This window comes from Gekko japonicus, unplaced genomic scaffold (genome assembly GCF_001447785.1).
Source record: "Gekko japonicus isolate JY-2015 unplaced genomic scaffold, Gekko_japonicus_V1.1 scaffold2453, whole genome shotgun sequence".
NCBI lineage: Eukaryota > Metazoa > Chordata > Lepidosauria > Squamata > Gekkonidae > Gekko > Gekko japonicus.
The window spans coordinates 42,561-58,357 of record NW_015173212.1 but is presented as its reverse complement, the minus strand read 5'-3'; the positions used below and the strand labels follow the sequence as shown (position 1 = coordinate 58,357).

General features: G+C 47.6%; 1 protein-coding gene across 1 annotated transcript in view; it reads right to left on the bottom strand.

Moving 5' to 3' along the window:
• RAC2 (ras-related C3 botulinum toxin substrate 2 (rho family, small GTP binding protein Rac2)) overlaps window positions 1–15,256 on the bottom strand; it is a 26,959-nt gene extending 11,703 nt beyond the window's left edge. Inside the window, exons 1-3 of the mRNA XM_015422695.1 lie at window positions 15,063–15,256; window positions 4,977–5,048; window positions 3,435–3,552 (exon numbers count right to left, since the gene is read on the bottom strand). Coding sequence (XP_015278181.1) covers window positions 3,435–3,552; window positions 4,977–5,048; window positions 15,063–15,097 — 225 coding nt within the window. The 5' untranslated portion in view covers window positions 15,098–15,256. The remainder of the gene's footprint in view (window positions 1–3,434; window positions 3,553–4,976; window positions 5,049–15,062) is intronic.
• Between the last annotated feature and the right edge of the window lie 541 nt (window positions 15,257–15,797).

The following is a 15,797-nucleotide window of genomic DNA, read 5'->3' as shown; positions in this document are numbered from 1 at the left end:
GCGCGCTTTACGCGCGCGCGCACATCTGCCCGACTCCCGGACCGCGGCGACGCTCCCCCGCCACGAGGGGAAGAAGATTTGGCAACCCTAGTTGGTAATCATGTTGTAGTGCTTTAGATTGCAATACATAAACAGCATTCTTTATAAGTCTTATGACTGTTTGATTGTGGGTCAGACTATCACGACTGTTGGCTTTACACTTGTTTAACTGATTGGGTCGTGTGTGTCCAGATTTTTTTGGTTACAAATTTAAGCCATGATCTAGTGAAACACTTTTCACTCCCATTGATTTCAGTGGGAAAGTAACTAATCTGCTTTACTGAAATTGAGGCAGTTTAAAATGGTTTAACTTTCTCTAGTTTATGTCATTTAACAATGGCAAACATAATACATTAAACACAAGAGACTGCACAGAAATACCAAATAGAATGAGCAATACAACAAAACAGAATAGAGTGCTCAGATTTAAAAAGGGATTAGAGACTTTGCAAAAGTGAACGGACACAGTCAATAGTGTGGAGGAGAATAGCTAAAGCTTTGGATGACCAAGAGTCAAGGTCCCCCAACTAGCTGTTCCACAGGGGACTCTTCTGACACTTAACAAGCCACCTTTACTCATATCACAGTTCTGCTCCCACTGGGTATGTTTACTGTATAGAAGAGAAGACTGAGGGTGAACATAACCACTTTTTTCAGATACCTGATGGGCTGTCACATAAAAGAGGACAAGGACTTGTTCCCTGCTGCTCCACAGGATGACTGGATCTAATTGGATCTAATTGGCTTAAGTCAGGAGTCCCTAATGTGGTGCTCATGACCACCATGGTATCCAATGACATCTTTCCTGGCACCCACCAAAGGTTTTTAGGAAGTGGGTGGGAACAGGTAGGGCTTTTGCCCAGCAAGGCTTCTGATTGGCCCTTGGAGATTTGATTGGCAGTGAAGATTATTAAAATGTTGCTTTGGCAGCAGCTGCCACCACAGCACAAGGATCTTCACTGTGTGATGGAAGGTAAATTGTGGCAGCCATTTTGTATGGCTGGCTCCACCTCCCACAGCAGCCAGGGCTTTTTTGGTAGAAAAAGCTCAACAGAAACTCATTAGCATAATAAGCCACACCCAACAGCAGAAACTCATTAGCATATTAGGCCACACCCCTGACAGCTCAGCTCCCTCCCAGGATCAGCTTCCCCAGGAGCCCTGCAGCTTGTGTGGTGCCTGGGGAACCTGAGGAGGGGAGGCAGTTTAAACTGCCTTCCCTCTCTGTATCGGCTTGGCTTCCCTAGGTGCCCCGTAGCTTGCGAGGCACCTGGGGAACCCGGGGTGGGGGGAGGCTATAGGCGTGGCCAACTCAGAAGCCAGCTGGAACTCCGTTCCTGTGTGTTTCTGCCCAAAAATAGCTCTGTCAGCAGCCATTTTGTGACAGGACAGTGTTGGAATTCCAAAGGTGCCCTCAGGCTCAAAAAAGTTGGATATCCCTGCCTTAAACTGTAGGAGGGCAGATTTCAGTCTTCTTTGCTAAAGAAGCAGAGGCTATCAGAATGCTCTAGTCTAGATTTCCTGCTTTGAGCAGGGAGTTGGACTAACTAGCCCAGGTCTCTGACAAGGTTCTGTGATTGGGGTTAGCCTCAGTTAATCTGTTCCCCTTTCTCAGCTACTCCCAGGGTTGGCCAAACTGCCAATCAGATAGCATGTCCTTTACCTTTAGATGCGACCTATCAAGTTCAGTGCTGCCCATCAGCCATATATGGCAGCCCACCAGTGCCACAGTGAACTTTCTAGCTTTGCTGCCTGGCTTGGACTGCAAATACTGAGCGGTGTGGGTTTCGTCAACCACCTGGTAGACAGCTGCAGCTCATGGTTGGTGGGGTGTGTCCACCTCGGTGAGTCCCTGGTTGTGCAGGCCACTATAAATACCCAAATCAAGAACGAGGTGAAATCTCTCTCACTCCAGAGCTGCCCTTGTTGTTTTTTCTGTCCTCCCCTTACATTAGTGAACAGAATTCCATGTTTGCCCTAAGGCAGGACCAGGTGGGAGCAGCTTCAACCTTAGTTGCAACCTGAGCTACTTCTACACTTATGTGTATACTGAGCATATGGGATTCTGTGTGGGATTTTTAAAATACACGTACGGACTTGTCACTTTCTACTTCTCCTTTCCAAACTGCAGATTCTAATAATCTTGAACTCACTGTAAGAAACGATACTTCGTTTTACTAATGTAAGACGTCTGTGTTTTCCCCCTTACCGTAACCATTTGGTATTTCTGAGTATGCATGAAACCCCCAAACGTTAGAGCTTGGTCTGCAGAACTGTCAGCTTCCCCTTTTTTCCTTGTCCCCTGGTTCCCGCTGGCCTTTGCACTATGCCATTAGCAGCTGAAACTTTTAACTAGTGCAGCTTGTCATGCAATTAAAAAAAAGCTACGCCCACAGAAATGCTCTCTTCTGCTCCACTGTTAAAGGTACAGAAACGCTGACCTCCATTGCGTTTGTGGGGAGGAAAAGGTGACAGCCCCCCCCCCCCGAAAATGAGAAACGTGAGCCCAGACTCATGCTGTTCTTCGATAAGAATTGTCCGTGCAGAATTAAAATGTTCTGAAAAGCCCAAGGCATTTTGATCAGCATCTTCCTTGGGGCCATCATGCAGCCTGAGTGTACTGTTCTTCAAAGGCAGGGCTGGTCCTACCATTCGGCGCGGTGAAGCAGATTGCCTCAGGGGGAAGAGTTTAGGGTACCATTAAAAGGGCAGGAAACAGGCAATTATTTAACGTATTATGTTTTTACCATCATGGCAAGCCCCCTTTTCTTTGCCTCTGGCACAAAAATGTTGCCAGCCATCACTGTTCGAAGGGATGAGGGAATCAGCTTTGGATCCTTGTCTCTTCTCTCTTCTTGTGGTGGTTCCTCTCTGCCCCCTAGTAAAGGTAAAGGTTTCCCTTGCTCGAAAGCCAGTCGAATCCGACTCTACGGTTGCGGTGCTCATCTTCGTTTCAAAGCCGAAGAGCCAGCGCTGTCCGAAGACGTTTCTGTGGTCATGTGGCCGGCATGACTAAACACCAAGGCACACGGAACGCTGTTACCTTCCCACCGAAGTGGTGCCTATTTATCTACTTGCAATTTCTTGCTTTCGAACTGCTAGGTTGGACAGAACTCTGCCCTCTACTGCTATATAAAACTGAAGCCCGGATATTTTCTACTCCTCACAGTCAGGGACCATGAGTCTCTGACCCGAGACCAGCTCTTCTCAGAGCTGAAGGTGTTTTGATTTAATTTATGAAGAGGGAGCCTCAAGGGATATTGGAGATGGATGAATGAAGTGAACAGCGCTCACATCCCACCAAAGTTAGACTAAACGTGCAGACAGTGGCCCAGATCCCACATGAAACACATACAAACAGGCATGAGGGAAATTTCTCAAGCAAAGGGACCCACCGTCTGAGGATAGGAGAGGGGTCTTAAGCGGTCATAATCCTCCTGGCCAGCTGTATCCCACAGCCCAAGGTTGACAGGCTTGCTGTCCACCATCACGTTGGCGGAATAATTATCAAATCTGTAATACAAGCAAGTGTCAGTTCCTTAAATCTGAATAGGAGGTACGTGGAGGGAAGCCTCTCTGCCCACACCCTGCTCTCCTCACACACGGTAGGAGAAAGGATAAATACAGAGCCCTTTAAATGGCATATAACCATTCATTTAAGGGGCATATCCACTCAGTTGTTGCCTGGGGGGGGGGGGGGGGCCTGGAAATGCCATTTCAAGCTCAGCACATGATCTTTCCAGTGACACTGACACCCCAAGCAGTCCGCCAGAATAGTACTTGGCCTTGATTATACGGGCTAATGAAGCATATGCAGGGAGTGAGGAAGTAAAACGCAGAGACTCCTGTGCAAAGTGGGCAGGCCCTTTAACTTACCATGAAGGTGCCCAGTGGAGCAATAGTGGCCAATAACAAGCCAACTCTCATAAACTCTGCCATCCCTGCAGGGACTCTCAGCTCAAACCCAGCTGGCAGTGGTGTGAGAGGAGGTTATACTGGGCAATCATCGTCACTGTGGCCTGCAAGCTGAACAGCTAAGCTTGTTCCTGGGTCACTCGCTGCTTCTGTTTTGGAGAGTGACTTGATCATTTTCTCATCCATTTCAACTCCACAAATCTGACTGTAGTCATATCTCTACACTGGCTGCTCTCTGTAATAGACAGGAGTAACCATCCTGTGCCCACAGGAAGTCTCTCAGTTTATAGTATCTGCAGTGTGATCACTATGCTTTCAGTACGGAATATCTCTCAGTTGCTGTGCACACATTTATACAGAATTCGGACTGAAGTGGTAGAATACTGAGCTGCAATACGTTGCAGGGCAACTGAGTGTGGCTCATATTCTTCTATTCCTCCCCCGCATAAAAGCCCCCTGCATGTAGCAAGCCAGGACACTAGGGACAGGTTTACACCTAATTTATGGTAAATAATTTCCCAGTCACAGTTGTACATTCAGCTGCACCATTGCAATGTGCATGGCCTGCAGCGTGAGTAGAAATCTCTTGCTAAGCCATGCCTTTCACATTGGTATTTGTATAAGGGGAACAAGACTGTAAGTTGCAGCCGACATATGGCAACCCCATAGCGTTTTCAAGGCAAAAAACATTCAGAGGTGGTGTGCCATTTCCTGCCTCTGTGTCCGTGACCCATGGACTTCTTTGGGTTTTTTTTTTAAATTTTATTTTATTTTTTTAATTTTTATAAACAAATTAAAAAACACAGAAGGACTTCTTTGGTGATCTCCCATCCAAATAACTGACCAGGGTTGACCCTGCTTAGCTTCCCAGATCTGAGAAGATCAGGCTAGCCTGGGCTATCCAGGTCAAGGCATTTCTTTATACACTAAAGGTAAATTATGGTTGAAAAAAGCAATTCATTACACCTAGTTCCCAACTTGTCATTCTCAAAATCCTCTACTGTTCCCTGCATCATACTCACACAGTGGGGATGTATTCTCCGGGGAAGGCATTGGTGGTGTAGCTGATCAGGAGGCAAGTTTTACCCACAGCTCTGAAGGGGGGGGGGGAGAGACATGATACATATTAGGTACAGCAGGAAGTAAGGAGAGACTGAAAGCAGGAATCTCCTGCAAGTTCCATGTACCCAAAGCTAGCAGAAGAGCAAGAAAAGACATCATTCATGTTTCCGCTCACTGTATTTATCAGTGTCATCTTTCCCTCAGAAAATGCTCAAAGCATCATACAAATGTTCAAACTACTTAAAATATACATCATCAATAGGATCATAAATAATTAAGATGCTAAAAAGCCATTGGACAGCACTAACACCGGCAGAACGTGTATTTTAAAGCCAAGTTAATAATCTTCCATTAGGAAGGCTTGAAGTGAGGTTGCCAGCACTGGATGGGGGGGGGGGGGCAGATCCAGATTGGGAAACTCCTGGAGATTTGGGGGTGAGGCCTGGGGAGGACAGGGACCTCAGTGCAGTACAGTGTTCTAAAGCAGGAGCGTCAAACGTAAGGTCTGGGGGCCGTCCCGGGCCATCCAGGTCTGTTATCCAGCCCATGGGCAAGGAAGAGGAGGGTGGTGGTGGCCAGTGTTCTCTCTAAGCTGATTTAGCGTGAGCTAGCTCACAGTTTATTAGCCTCCGGCTCACACATTTTTGTCTTGGCTCAGGAAGGATGGCTCCAGAGCAAACGAATGTATGCAGTAGCCAGATCGCTTGCTCACAACTTTTATGCAGTAGCTCACGAAGCAGAATTTTTGCTCACCAGACTCCACAGCTTAGAGGGAGCAGTGGCAAGAGCAGCAAAAAGACCCGTGTCTGGTTGCCTGGCTGAAGGGACCATCCCCTCCTCCTCTGTCTTGTGGTTGGGCCAGGCTGAGCTAATGCAGCCACTGCCCCCTCTTCTCCTTCTGTCAAAGATGGGGAGTCACCACCTGCCCATCAGTGCCCGTGCATTGTGCCCTTTGCTTCAGCAGCAGAAGCTGCCTCCTTTGCCACTGTCACTGCCACCTTCTTCTCCTCTGCCCACCTCTCCTGCTCTTTCTCCACTGCAATGCCGGAGAAGCCGACCTTTGGGAGGAGGGAGGAGGGAAGGAAGAAGAAGGGAGGGAGAAAGTCATTATGTGTGAAGGTGGTGGGAGCTGCTGATGGAAATGGGTGTTAGGGGGAAGTGTAGGAATGGGAATGCCAGAGTGTATGGGGGGGGGAGAGTATGAGGGACTGGAGGGAGGGGCATGGAAGGTAAGGGTTGACATGGGTGCAGTGGGGTATGTGGTGGGAACTGCACGTGGAAAGCCATGGGAGAGGAGGAGCAATATAGATGTTGGGCTGAGGGAAAGTGCTAGGTGTTTATGTTTGGGGTGGATGGCATGCAAGAGCAGGGGGCTAAGACAACAGGAGTCTTGAGCCACCTTAAAAGACTTAATGAGATTTTGTTGCATCATTTTATTTTATTTTCAAGGCATCTGTACCTTGCCTCTCTCCCCAAATGGGGACCCAAAAGCAATTTACAAGTATTGTTCACCCCATCTATGTTTTTGTTCTCATAACAGCTGTGCAGGGTACGTTAGGCTGAGAGAGTGACTGACCCAAAGTCACCCAGCAGCTTCCGTGGCAGAGTGCAGCTGATGAACCTGGGTCTCCCAGCTGTTAGTCCCCGTGCTCAGACTGCAGAACTATGGGGTGTCTTTGTGGAAGGTCAGGTCTCTAAGTGGGACTGAAGTGCAAGGAAAGGAGTGGTCAGTGGGAGCAGACTTGAGATTTGGAGGAGGGTGGATTGGTGTGGATGAATCACACAGAGGTGGTGGGAGAAAAGGTTAGGAGTTCTGGCCATGGACCAGGGGGCTGGTGAATCTGTGGAGGGTTCATGATTTTTGTGGTGGATTGAGCAAGCGCTGAAGGTGGTGGCTCCAGTTCCTTGAAGAGTTTGTGTTATATGTGTACATGTGTACATTTTGGGGTGGGCCTCTCTAAGTGGGGAAGAAACCCTGCTTCACACACAAAAAATATTTCCGGGGTTGCAGAGAAAAAAGTTGCTGGTCTAGTGTAGTAGGGAAGTGTATTTTCAGAGAGAGACCGTGGATTCCTGTGGCAGAGGTTGGGGGGGGGGGTGGAAAGGGAGAGGAAAAGATTCTCTAAGGTGGGAGGCGTGCTCAAGATGGATTACACATAGTGAGTCAGTACAGTTGACATCATGGGCCATTCACACTGCTCCCCACCTACCAATAAAAGGATGCCACAAATCGCAGGTAGGTGAGGGAGCAGTGTGACGCTGTACTGAAGGATAAACTTTCTGAAGTTAGCATTAGGAAATTTTACCAGTTTTTCTATTTGAATTACCCCCAATTTAGAGGCTTTTGCTTCTAAAATTCTATGGGGCAACGTATGTCTGTGAACAGTTATTTTCTGTAATAAAATGTCAATAAAACAAAAGTACATTCTCAGTTTACAGATACACATCTAAACAGCATACTCAAGACTGCTAAAGCACAGATGTTGACTCCAGATTTTGATGCAGTAATTCAGAGCAAGAAGTGTCAGTTATTAAAGACTGTTAAAAAAAGGAAATACTGTAAGAGTGTCAATGTTTTATGTAGGTTTGTATTTTGAGTTAAAAATATTCTTAACTGGGTTTGTCAGTGTCCTTTGTATAGTTTATATCTCTGCTACTTGGCATTCTATGTTATGGCTCACATGGCCCAGCCAGACACAATGACATTTATGTCAGATCTAGCTAGGGTTGCCAGGTCCTGCTTTGTTGCCCGTGGGGAATTTAGGGGGTGTTCCTGGAGGGGGCGGGGACATTCCCAATGTGATAATGTTACACAGAAGGGATGTCATCATATTAGGTACGCAACCCCATGGAAGGCACCATCAGCACCAGCTTGCAAGAACAATTTAAAGGGAAACTTCTCTTTAAATGGTTTTTGCAAGCGGGTGCCTTGGCTCCCCGTGCACCTGAACTCCAAGCAGCGAATTCACCGCTTGGAATTCAGAAGCACACTGTTCCCACTTGCAAAAACCATTTAAAGGGACCCTTTAAATGCTTCTTGCAAGCAGGGGCCATGCGTGCCTGAATTCCAAGCAGTGAATTCGCCGCTTGGAGTTCAGGTGTGCGGCTGGTGGCTGCTCCTCTCCCTCCCTTCAGCTCCTGCAAGATTTAAAGGGCTCTTCAGTGATGTGCTCCTGCTGATCAGCTGGAGGGCCTTTTAAATCTTGCAGGAGGGGGAGGGGTAGCTGCCCGGTGGTTGCTGTTGGGGGTGGGGCTTGGGGGTGTGACTTCCTTCCCCCACTGGCCTGCTGGCTGCTGGTGGGCAGAAGTCCACAAAATCAGGGGATCCCCCGCCCCCACCTGGGGACTGGCATCTCTAGATCCAGCCCTCCTAACAAATGAATTTGACACCTCTGCTAAAGCATCCATTTTCTCCAGGGGAGCTGATCTCTGTAGTCTGGGGATGAGCTGTAACTCCGGGGGATCCCCAGGTCCCACCTGGAGGCTGGTGTCCCTAGCTCGAAGTGAAAAAAAAAATCCACTGTGCTACAAAACTTGAGCAATTAGAAGGATTGGTGGGTTTTGTCCAAGGAGGTGGCTTGGTTGCCATCAGTGAAAATGCTCTGCTTTTGGCCAAAAAAGGACTATAAAGGGCTATAAAGCACAACTGTGCTTTAACTGGGCCCAGAAACAGGTAAGGAGCCAACAGAGCTTATCTAAAACTGGCAAGTGGGCTCCCTGAATATCACAGAATCTTACCACCACTGGTTTCCGCACCAGCTTTAGCTTCTGGGCTGCCTTTTAAGAGCACCTCCAGTGTGTGTCTAATCTAAAGTTGCTATTTAAAGGTTTAACTGTGGCTAGGTGTTGAATCTTGAGGGAAGGATGCCGCTGATGTGACCTGGATATCCATGAGCAGGACTGCATCCAAGAGCACCCCAAGCTCTGAACCTGAGCCTGAAGTGTGCTCTTGTGCAAGACCCATCTCCCCAACTCCCTAAGAACTTCCCATCTGCATCACTTTCATCTTGTATCATTACCCTAATAACGCCCCTTATTTTTTGAGAACTGTACTAACATCTTAAAAGATGATGCTGTTAAAGTGCTGCACTCAATTTGCCAGCAAATTTGGAAAACGCAACAGTGGCCACAGGATTGGAAAAGGCCAGTATACATTCCAATCCCAAAGAAGGGCAATGCCAAGGAATGTTCAAACTATCGCACAATTGCACTCATATCACACGCTAGCAAGGTCATGCTCAAGATCCTACAAGCTAGGCTTCAACAGTACGTGGACAGAGAACTGCCAGAGGTGTCTCTTAACTCACCCCTTAATGGAGGAATTGGTTGCATTATCAGACATGACGTTGAAAAGAAAGAACACATTCTGATAGTTCCTTAAAAGTGCATCATGTATTGGGGCAGGCGAGGCGGCAACGGGAGCGGCTTGGACAGCCCCCCGCCGGCCTCGGAGCGGCCCCCTTGGGTGGCTTCCACCTTGGCCGCCATCCTCATCTTCACCATCGTGGGGGGGGAGAAGAGAGAGAAGGGGGGAGAGAGAGAAGGGGGGGAGAGAGAGAAGGGGGGAGAGAGAGAACGGGGGAGAGAGAGAGAGAGACTGGGGGGAAGAGAGAGAACGGGGGAAAGAGAGAGACTGCCCCCCCGCAAGTATCGCGGGTCCCCCCTTGTACATTTTATATTTGTCATTTTCTAAAGCAACATCAAAAAGATTGGTCATATTTGTAAAAACCCAACACAGTTAGAGACAGACCACACCATCACACTAATTACTATGCAGGATGGAGAACAAGAGTATATCTTTTTTTTCCCCTAGCTGCAATCAGTTTATAATTATGGCTCTGCAAACAAAGCAACATATAACAAAAACAGCTAGAAACCACCAGCCAGTTTCAGTGCTAGAAATTTATAGTTTCTTTAGGCTTTTTATCTCCAGGGCCCTGACATGCAATTGGAAATCTGCAGTTTTTAGGCTAGTGCACTCTTCAGCAGTAGCAGCATCCAGATGTACCAGTTAATGTTCTGGAAAAACTAATTTATTAAACCAAAAACACCACCATAGAGCATGCCACAGAAAGCAAAGCTTTTTTAAAAAAAGATACAGCCAAGTGTGAGAAAAAGAAAGCTATTCTTTATTTTTTCAACAATCAGCTACTCTTCATTAAAAATATTCCCAAAATGAACTCTGCATCCCAACAGATAAGAAGTTGCACATGGATCAAGGACACCATCTTACCTATGTCCTCTCTTTCTGGCTTCCAAGCAAGCAAAATCTACAGTAGGTTGTATGTTTGCAGTTTTTCTACTGGTGTGAAAGGAAGAAGAGATCCCATGCGACTCCCAGAAAGCTATTCTAAGGTCAGAAGGAAATTTCTGCCAACAGCACTCTCCTGCAGCAGATCTCCGATATCCCTCCTGCTGTTCCTAAGGGCCCTTTCATTTTGAAGCAATCAGTGGGCTGCAGAAGGAAGGAAGGAAGGAAGGAAGGAAGGAGTGCTACCTGCTTTACAAGCAAAGATTACCTGTTTCTGTACTAAAACAGGAATCTTAGACACTTAACAGAATTTCTTCCACTTAAGCTTTGTGTATTAGAACTTTACTTCATCAGATCTGAATATCCACACTGGACTCTTGTTTTATTTTGCTGCTACAGACTAACATGGCTAACCATCTGGAATTACTGTTGTGTTTGTTTACCATTTGTTCCAGCTACTGAGTACATAGCCCGTGAAAGGAACACCCCAAGGCTAATTTCCGCTATGGTCACCAGAGATGGCAGCCCCTAACTCCAGTCCTGCCTTATGCTGTGGGCAGCAGTTTCCCATGGGTTCTTCCCACGCTGCCCCATTAAATAATTGCAGGCCCAGAGCTATGTGTGTGCAAACCCCTTCCCCCTGATTGTAATTGGAAGACAGGGCACCAATTTGGCAGCAGGGGCTCATGCAACTGGCCTCACCCACGTGGTTCTGGGCTTGCAAATATTGTCATGACATCATGGGAAGAGGCCAAAGGGAAGCAGCTTCTGAGTCACTGCAGTGCAGTCATGTACAAAAGGGATACTCAAACCAACATGGCCAGAAATGTCTATAGCACATCCCTTTCTCAGTTAAGTTGGCTGAAACGTCACTCAAAAGCAAACCTGCACAACGGACAATTTTTAAATTTGGGCTGACACCAATTTCAACATTTCCAAACAGGAATTCAAAGTTTCATCATCCTTCACTGTTCTCTGGGTAGTTTCTCAAGTTACCTTCACCTCTCTTTATGGCACACAGCTGACATTAACAAGCCTCTAATATGAGGGTGAAGTCACATGATGAGTTTTAGCAGAGGGCTCTCACAGGAGAGGTGATAAGTTAACCCCTGCATCGTATTCCCCTCCAGGACTGGATAAGTTGCTGATAGGCCAGGAAACAAAGAAAGGAAGACACTGTGCTCCTGTGTCTAGTTGGTAGGTTTGTTTGCCTGGCACTGGTCACCACACTCAGCTGGAGACAGAAAACTGCCAGTCAAATCACACTGGGTCTGTGACCCCGAATCATAAGATATCATGATCAGTGATGGATCACAGTGTGATAACTGCAGTCATCAAGAAACTATAGCAAAACGTTAAAACAACAACAACCCCCCCCCCCCGGGAGCACCTTCAGTAAGTGCTATCATCCACGATAAATGTTGGGGGAAGACTTCATGTGGTGTTAGAAAGTGCCATCAAGTCACAACCAACTTACGGCAACTCTGTAGGTTTTTCAAGGCAACAGACATCCAGAGGAGGTTTGCTACTGTCTGCCTTTGTCTCACAGCCCTGGTATTCCTTGGAGGTCTCCCATCCAAATACTACCCAGGGCTGACCCTGCTTTGGGACCAGAAGAGTCCATATCCCCTTTATTTTTGATGAGTTGATATTGGAAGGTGGGCCATAGCAACTTGCAAGTATCTAACGGGCAATTAAATTCTACATGCAGGCAGTGTTCCCTCTAAGCTGAGTTAGTGTGAGCTACCTCACAGGTTTTTTTTTTTAAGCTTCTGGCGCACGCATTTTTTGGCTTAGCTCAGCAAGGAGGGCTCCAGAGCAAACTAATTGATGCAGCAGGCAAATTGCTCGCTCACAACTTTAGTGCCAGTAGTTCACAAAGTAGAATTTTTGCTCACAGGACTCCACAGCTCAGAGGGAGCTTTGCCTGCAGGTAGCCAAGGTGACTGCATGGAGAAGAGGAGTTGGGCAGGATAGGCCAGGAGGCCTGGTAGGCTTGATCAAGTCCTGAAGAGGCAGCTAGCCCCTCTGCTTCTGTCATGAGGAACAAAACAAACCAGAATGGCGCAGTGCAACTGGCAGGGATGAACTGACTGGGGATGACAAGGGTAAGATCCCTTTAGAGATCCAATGTGGAATAGTGGTATGATGAGTGTCACATAGGAGGGAAGAACCAAATAGGCTACCTGAGCTCCTTGGAAGAAGGGTGTCGTTTAAGTATATTAGATAGGATATATTTCAGGTACACCCGTACAATCCATTTCGGATTACGAATGACACCTTTTCTGCAGGGGCAAGTTTGATGTGCCGGACATTGGAGGTGATAGAAAGCGTCACCTAATGATAATGGAGAGCCAGTTTGGTGTAGGGGTTAAGTGCGCGGACTCTAATCTGGGAGAGCCGGGTTTGGTTCCCCACTCCTCCACTTGCACCTGCTGGATGACCTTGGGCAAGCCATAACTCTGGCACAGCTGTCCTTGAAAAAGAGCAGTTTCTGTCAAGAGCTCTCTCAGCCCCACCCACCTCACAGGGTGTCTGTTGTGGGGAGGGGGAGGGAAAGGAGTTTGTAAGCCGCTCTGAGACACCTTTGGGTAGTGAAGGGCGGGGTATAAATCCAATCTCTTCTTCTCTTCTTCTTCTTCTTCTGCACATTAAACTCCTGCAGAGAGTACAAGAGCTGGCCAGGATGTTGTTTCTGATGAGTTGGTAGCCCAGTTTCAGTTCTCGTCTTCTAAACACCTTGAAGTAAGACCCAACGACATCGATTGGACTTATTTCTGGGTAAACATGCCGGTCAGGTCTGACAAAGGGAGATTTGACTTTGGAAAGTCCATACCTCGAAAAGCTTCTTGGCCTCTAAGGTGTTACTGGACTTGAATCTAGCCAGTTAGATCAAGACGATTTACAGTGGGAAGGTATAACAGTGGACTGTCATTCAGATACATATTGTACTTTTCTAGCAAATGACAGAAATTGGTTTGGGTAGGCGTTGTTTTTCTTCCCCTTCCTGCCCCAACCCCCTTTCCACCTGCATGAAATAACACTCCCTGTGGCTTCGTCTTATTTGAATTTTGTGTGTGTGTGTGTGTGTGTGCATGCTTGCACACGCCCATGTATGCATGCTTACAGACTTCCTTCCTGGCCCTTTTCAAGAGGAAGGGACTGGCAGAGTTCAGAGGCTGCCAGGGCCAGTTCATCTGCTCTTCAGACGCCAACTGACCATATTCATGACGTCATTGCAGAACCAGCTTAAGCCCTGGATGCTGAGCTCAAAATCAACCTCCTCGCTTCTCTCCTCCTACCTGTGGCAGTGATGCTTTCAACAGATTCATGCATAGAACCTGTTCTGAAACCAAGTCTGCAACCCTATGAATATTCACTAGGAAGTGAGCCCCCTCCAACTCAACAGTTCTCACATCTAAGCAAGCGCACCCAAAGGATGGCAACTCTTATCCACTGCATGCTTTTCTAAGGCCAACTTCTATGTATGGAAAATAAATGCTATTTTGAGTCACCAAGTGCTCTTCATCAAGAAGGAGGGGGCAGATTGTGGGGGGGTTTTGTGCAAGAGAGCTTTGAATTGCAGACATTTGCCTGCTGCTAACCAGCACAGAAATGATTCCAATAAAAGACATCTCCCATTTGGTCAACAAACCATGGTGACATCTGTCTGTGGCAACAACTGGATGGTCACTTTGAGAACATAGTTAGTTAGTTAGTTAGTTATATCCCACTTTCTCCCCAGTGGTAACCAAAGTGACTTATATCCTTCTCCTCCATTTTATCCTCACAACAACCCTGTGAGGTAGGTTAGGCCATGAGCGTGTGACTAGCCCAAGGTCACCCCGTGAGCTTCCACAGCATGGGTGAGAATGCAAGCCTGGGTGTCCCAGATCCTAGTCTGAGTCTCTAACCACTGCACCAAGCTGGCTGAGATGTAAGTGGTGGGCCAAAACCCTTCTCTTCTCTTCCCCCTGCATGGCAGTCTCTTGGCAAGTCCAAAGCCCACTCCATGTCCCCCTTTTCTCTTCTGAACTGGCAACTCCGGGGCTAAGTGCCGTTGCCCTGATGGCCACGTTTGGCCTCCAGCTGCTGATCCCTCATTTATTGAAGGTTACAAAGATTATTCTCCTTACATCCCAGAGATCGTAGGTGTCTTGGGCCTCTGTGGCACAAAAGATCCAGGCCTCTTTGGAAGTAAACATTTTGCTACCTTTCCATAGAAAGTTCTACCTGCAAACAGTCACATATATTCCTCTCCCCAAGATAATCAATGCAGACAAAGCCTGACCCAACCACGAGATCACAAGCACAAAAGAAACGTCTTCATGCCAAACTAATTTGAGAAAAGACTGTACAGCCCTAAGACTGCCACCCATCAAGCCCATTGGCTGCATCTATTTTGCTAAATGTTCTGGATCAGGGCCATGTTCTGCATCTCTGAAACAGGGGATTGCCCAAGAAGGCTTAAAAAATTCGCCATCTATCATTCAGCAGGTGGCAGTTCTATACTCTTTCCGCGCTCCGTCCCTGACTTTATCATCAATAGCTACGCCAGAAGATGCAACACAGAAATAGCAAACTATCTGGGCTAGAATTTCTCTCGCTGGAAATCGCTCCATTTCATGCTCCCTACTCAAGCACCCTTTCCCGCCCCTGACGCAAGCCACGGCTCCTTCTCACACTTGCCCAGCCTCTCTGAAGCACACAACTGATGGGACATCAGAGTCCAGAAGAAGTTTTTGCAAGAAAGTGTCCCCTCTTTCCCCCTTACCCTCAAATGAATGGTACATACCCATCTCCCACCACCACACATTTGATGGCTTGCATCTCTGCGGCCTGGCGGGGCTGAGGGGATCCAGCAAGTCCCAGGGGGGTGAAATGACGGCTCACAAAAGCGGATGGCGGAAAGTGCTGTACAGTTATGTCAAAACCGAAGCTGAATTGAACAGCAGGTTGTGGGCTGGGAGGAAAGGGAAGAGAGCATGTTTCTCAACCCGTTCCCCAGTGCCTTCCCCCACCGCCAGGCAGCCCTGACTGTTTGCCGGAGGGGAGGGGCATGCGAGCGTGTGGTTTGAAAGATATTTCTATCTTTGCAGGCCCCAGATGGTGAAGCATTTCCTTTCATCACATTCTGTGACTCCAAGAGTCTGGGCAGTCGGGAAAAGAGGTTGCTATGCAGCTTCCACCCAGGAAGCACCATGAAGAGGAGCAGATGCAGGGGAGGAGGACACACAGAAGGAAGGCTCTCTCTTCTCTCCTGGCACTCCAGCTGAGGGGGGGCGGAGATGCCTGGTTGAAGAACGGCTCTGGCTCTGTACCCTCTCTGATGCCACAGTGGAGATTTACAAAAGAGGCATTTCCTTCCAATGCAGAGCAAGGATTTCCCACAAACAGGAGACCCCAAAAGAGTGAAAGTAAACCATTCTGTAATCCTGTTCTTAGAGAAACGAATAATCTTCCCTTTCCACTTGAACGATCTGGGAAACCCTTAATTGCACACCCTGACCTCTCTCAATGGGATGTGGAA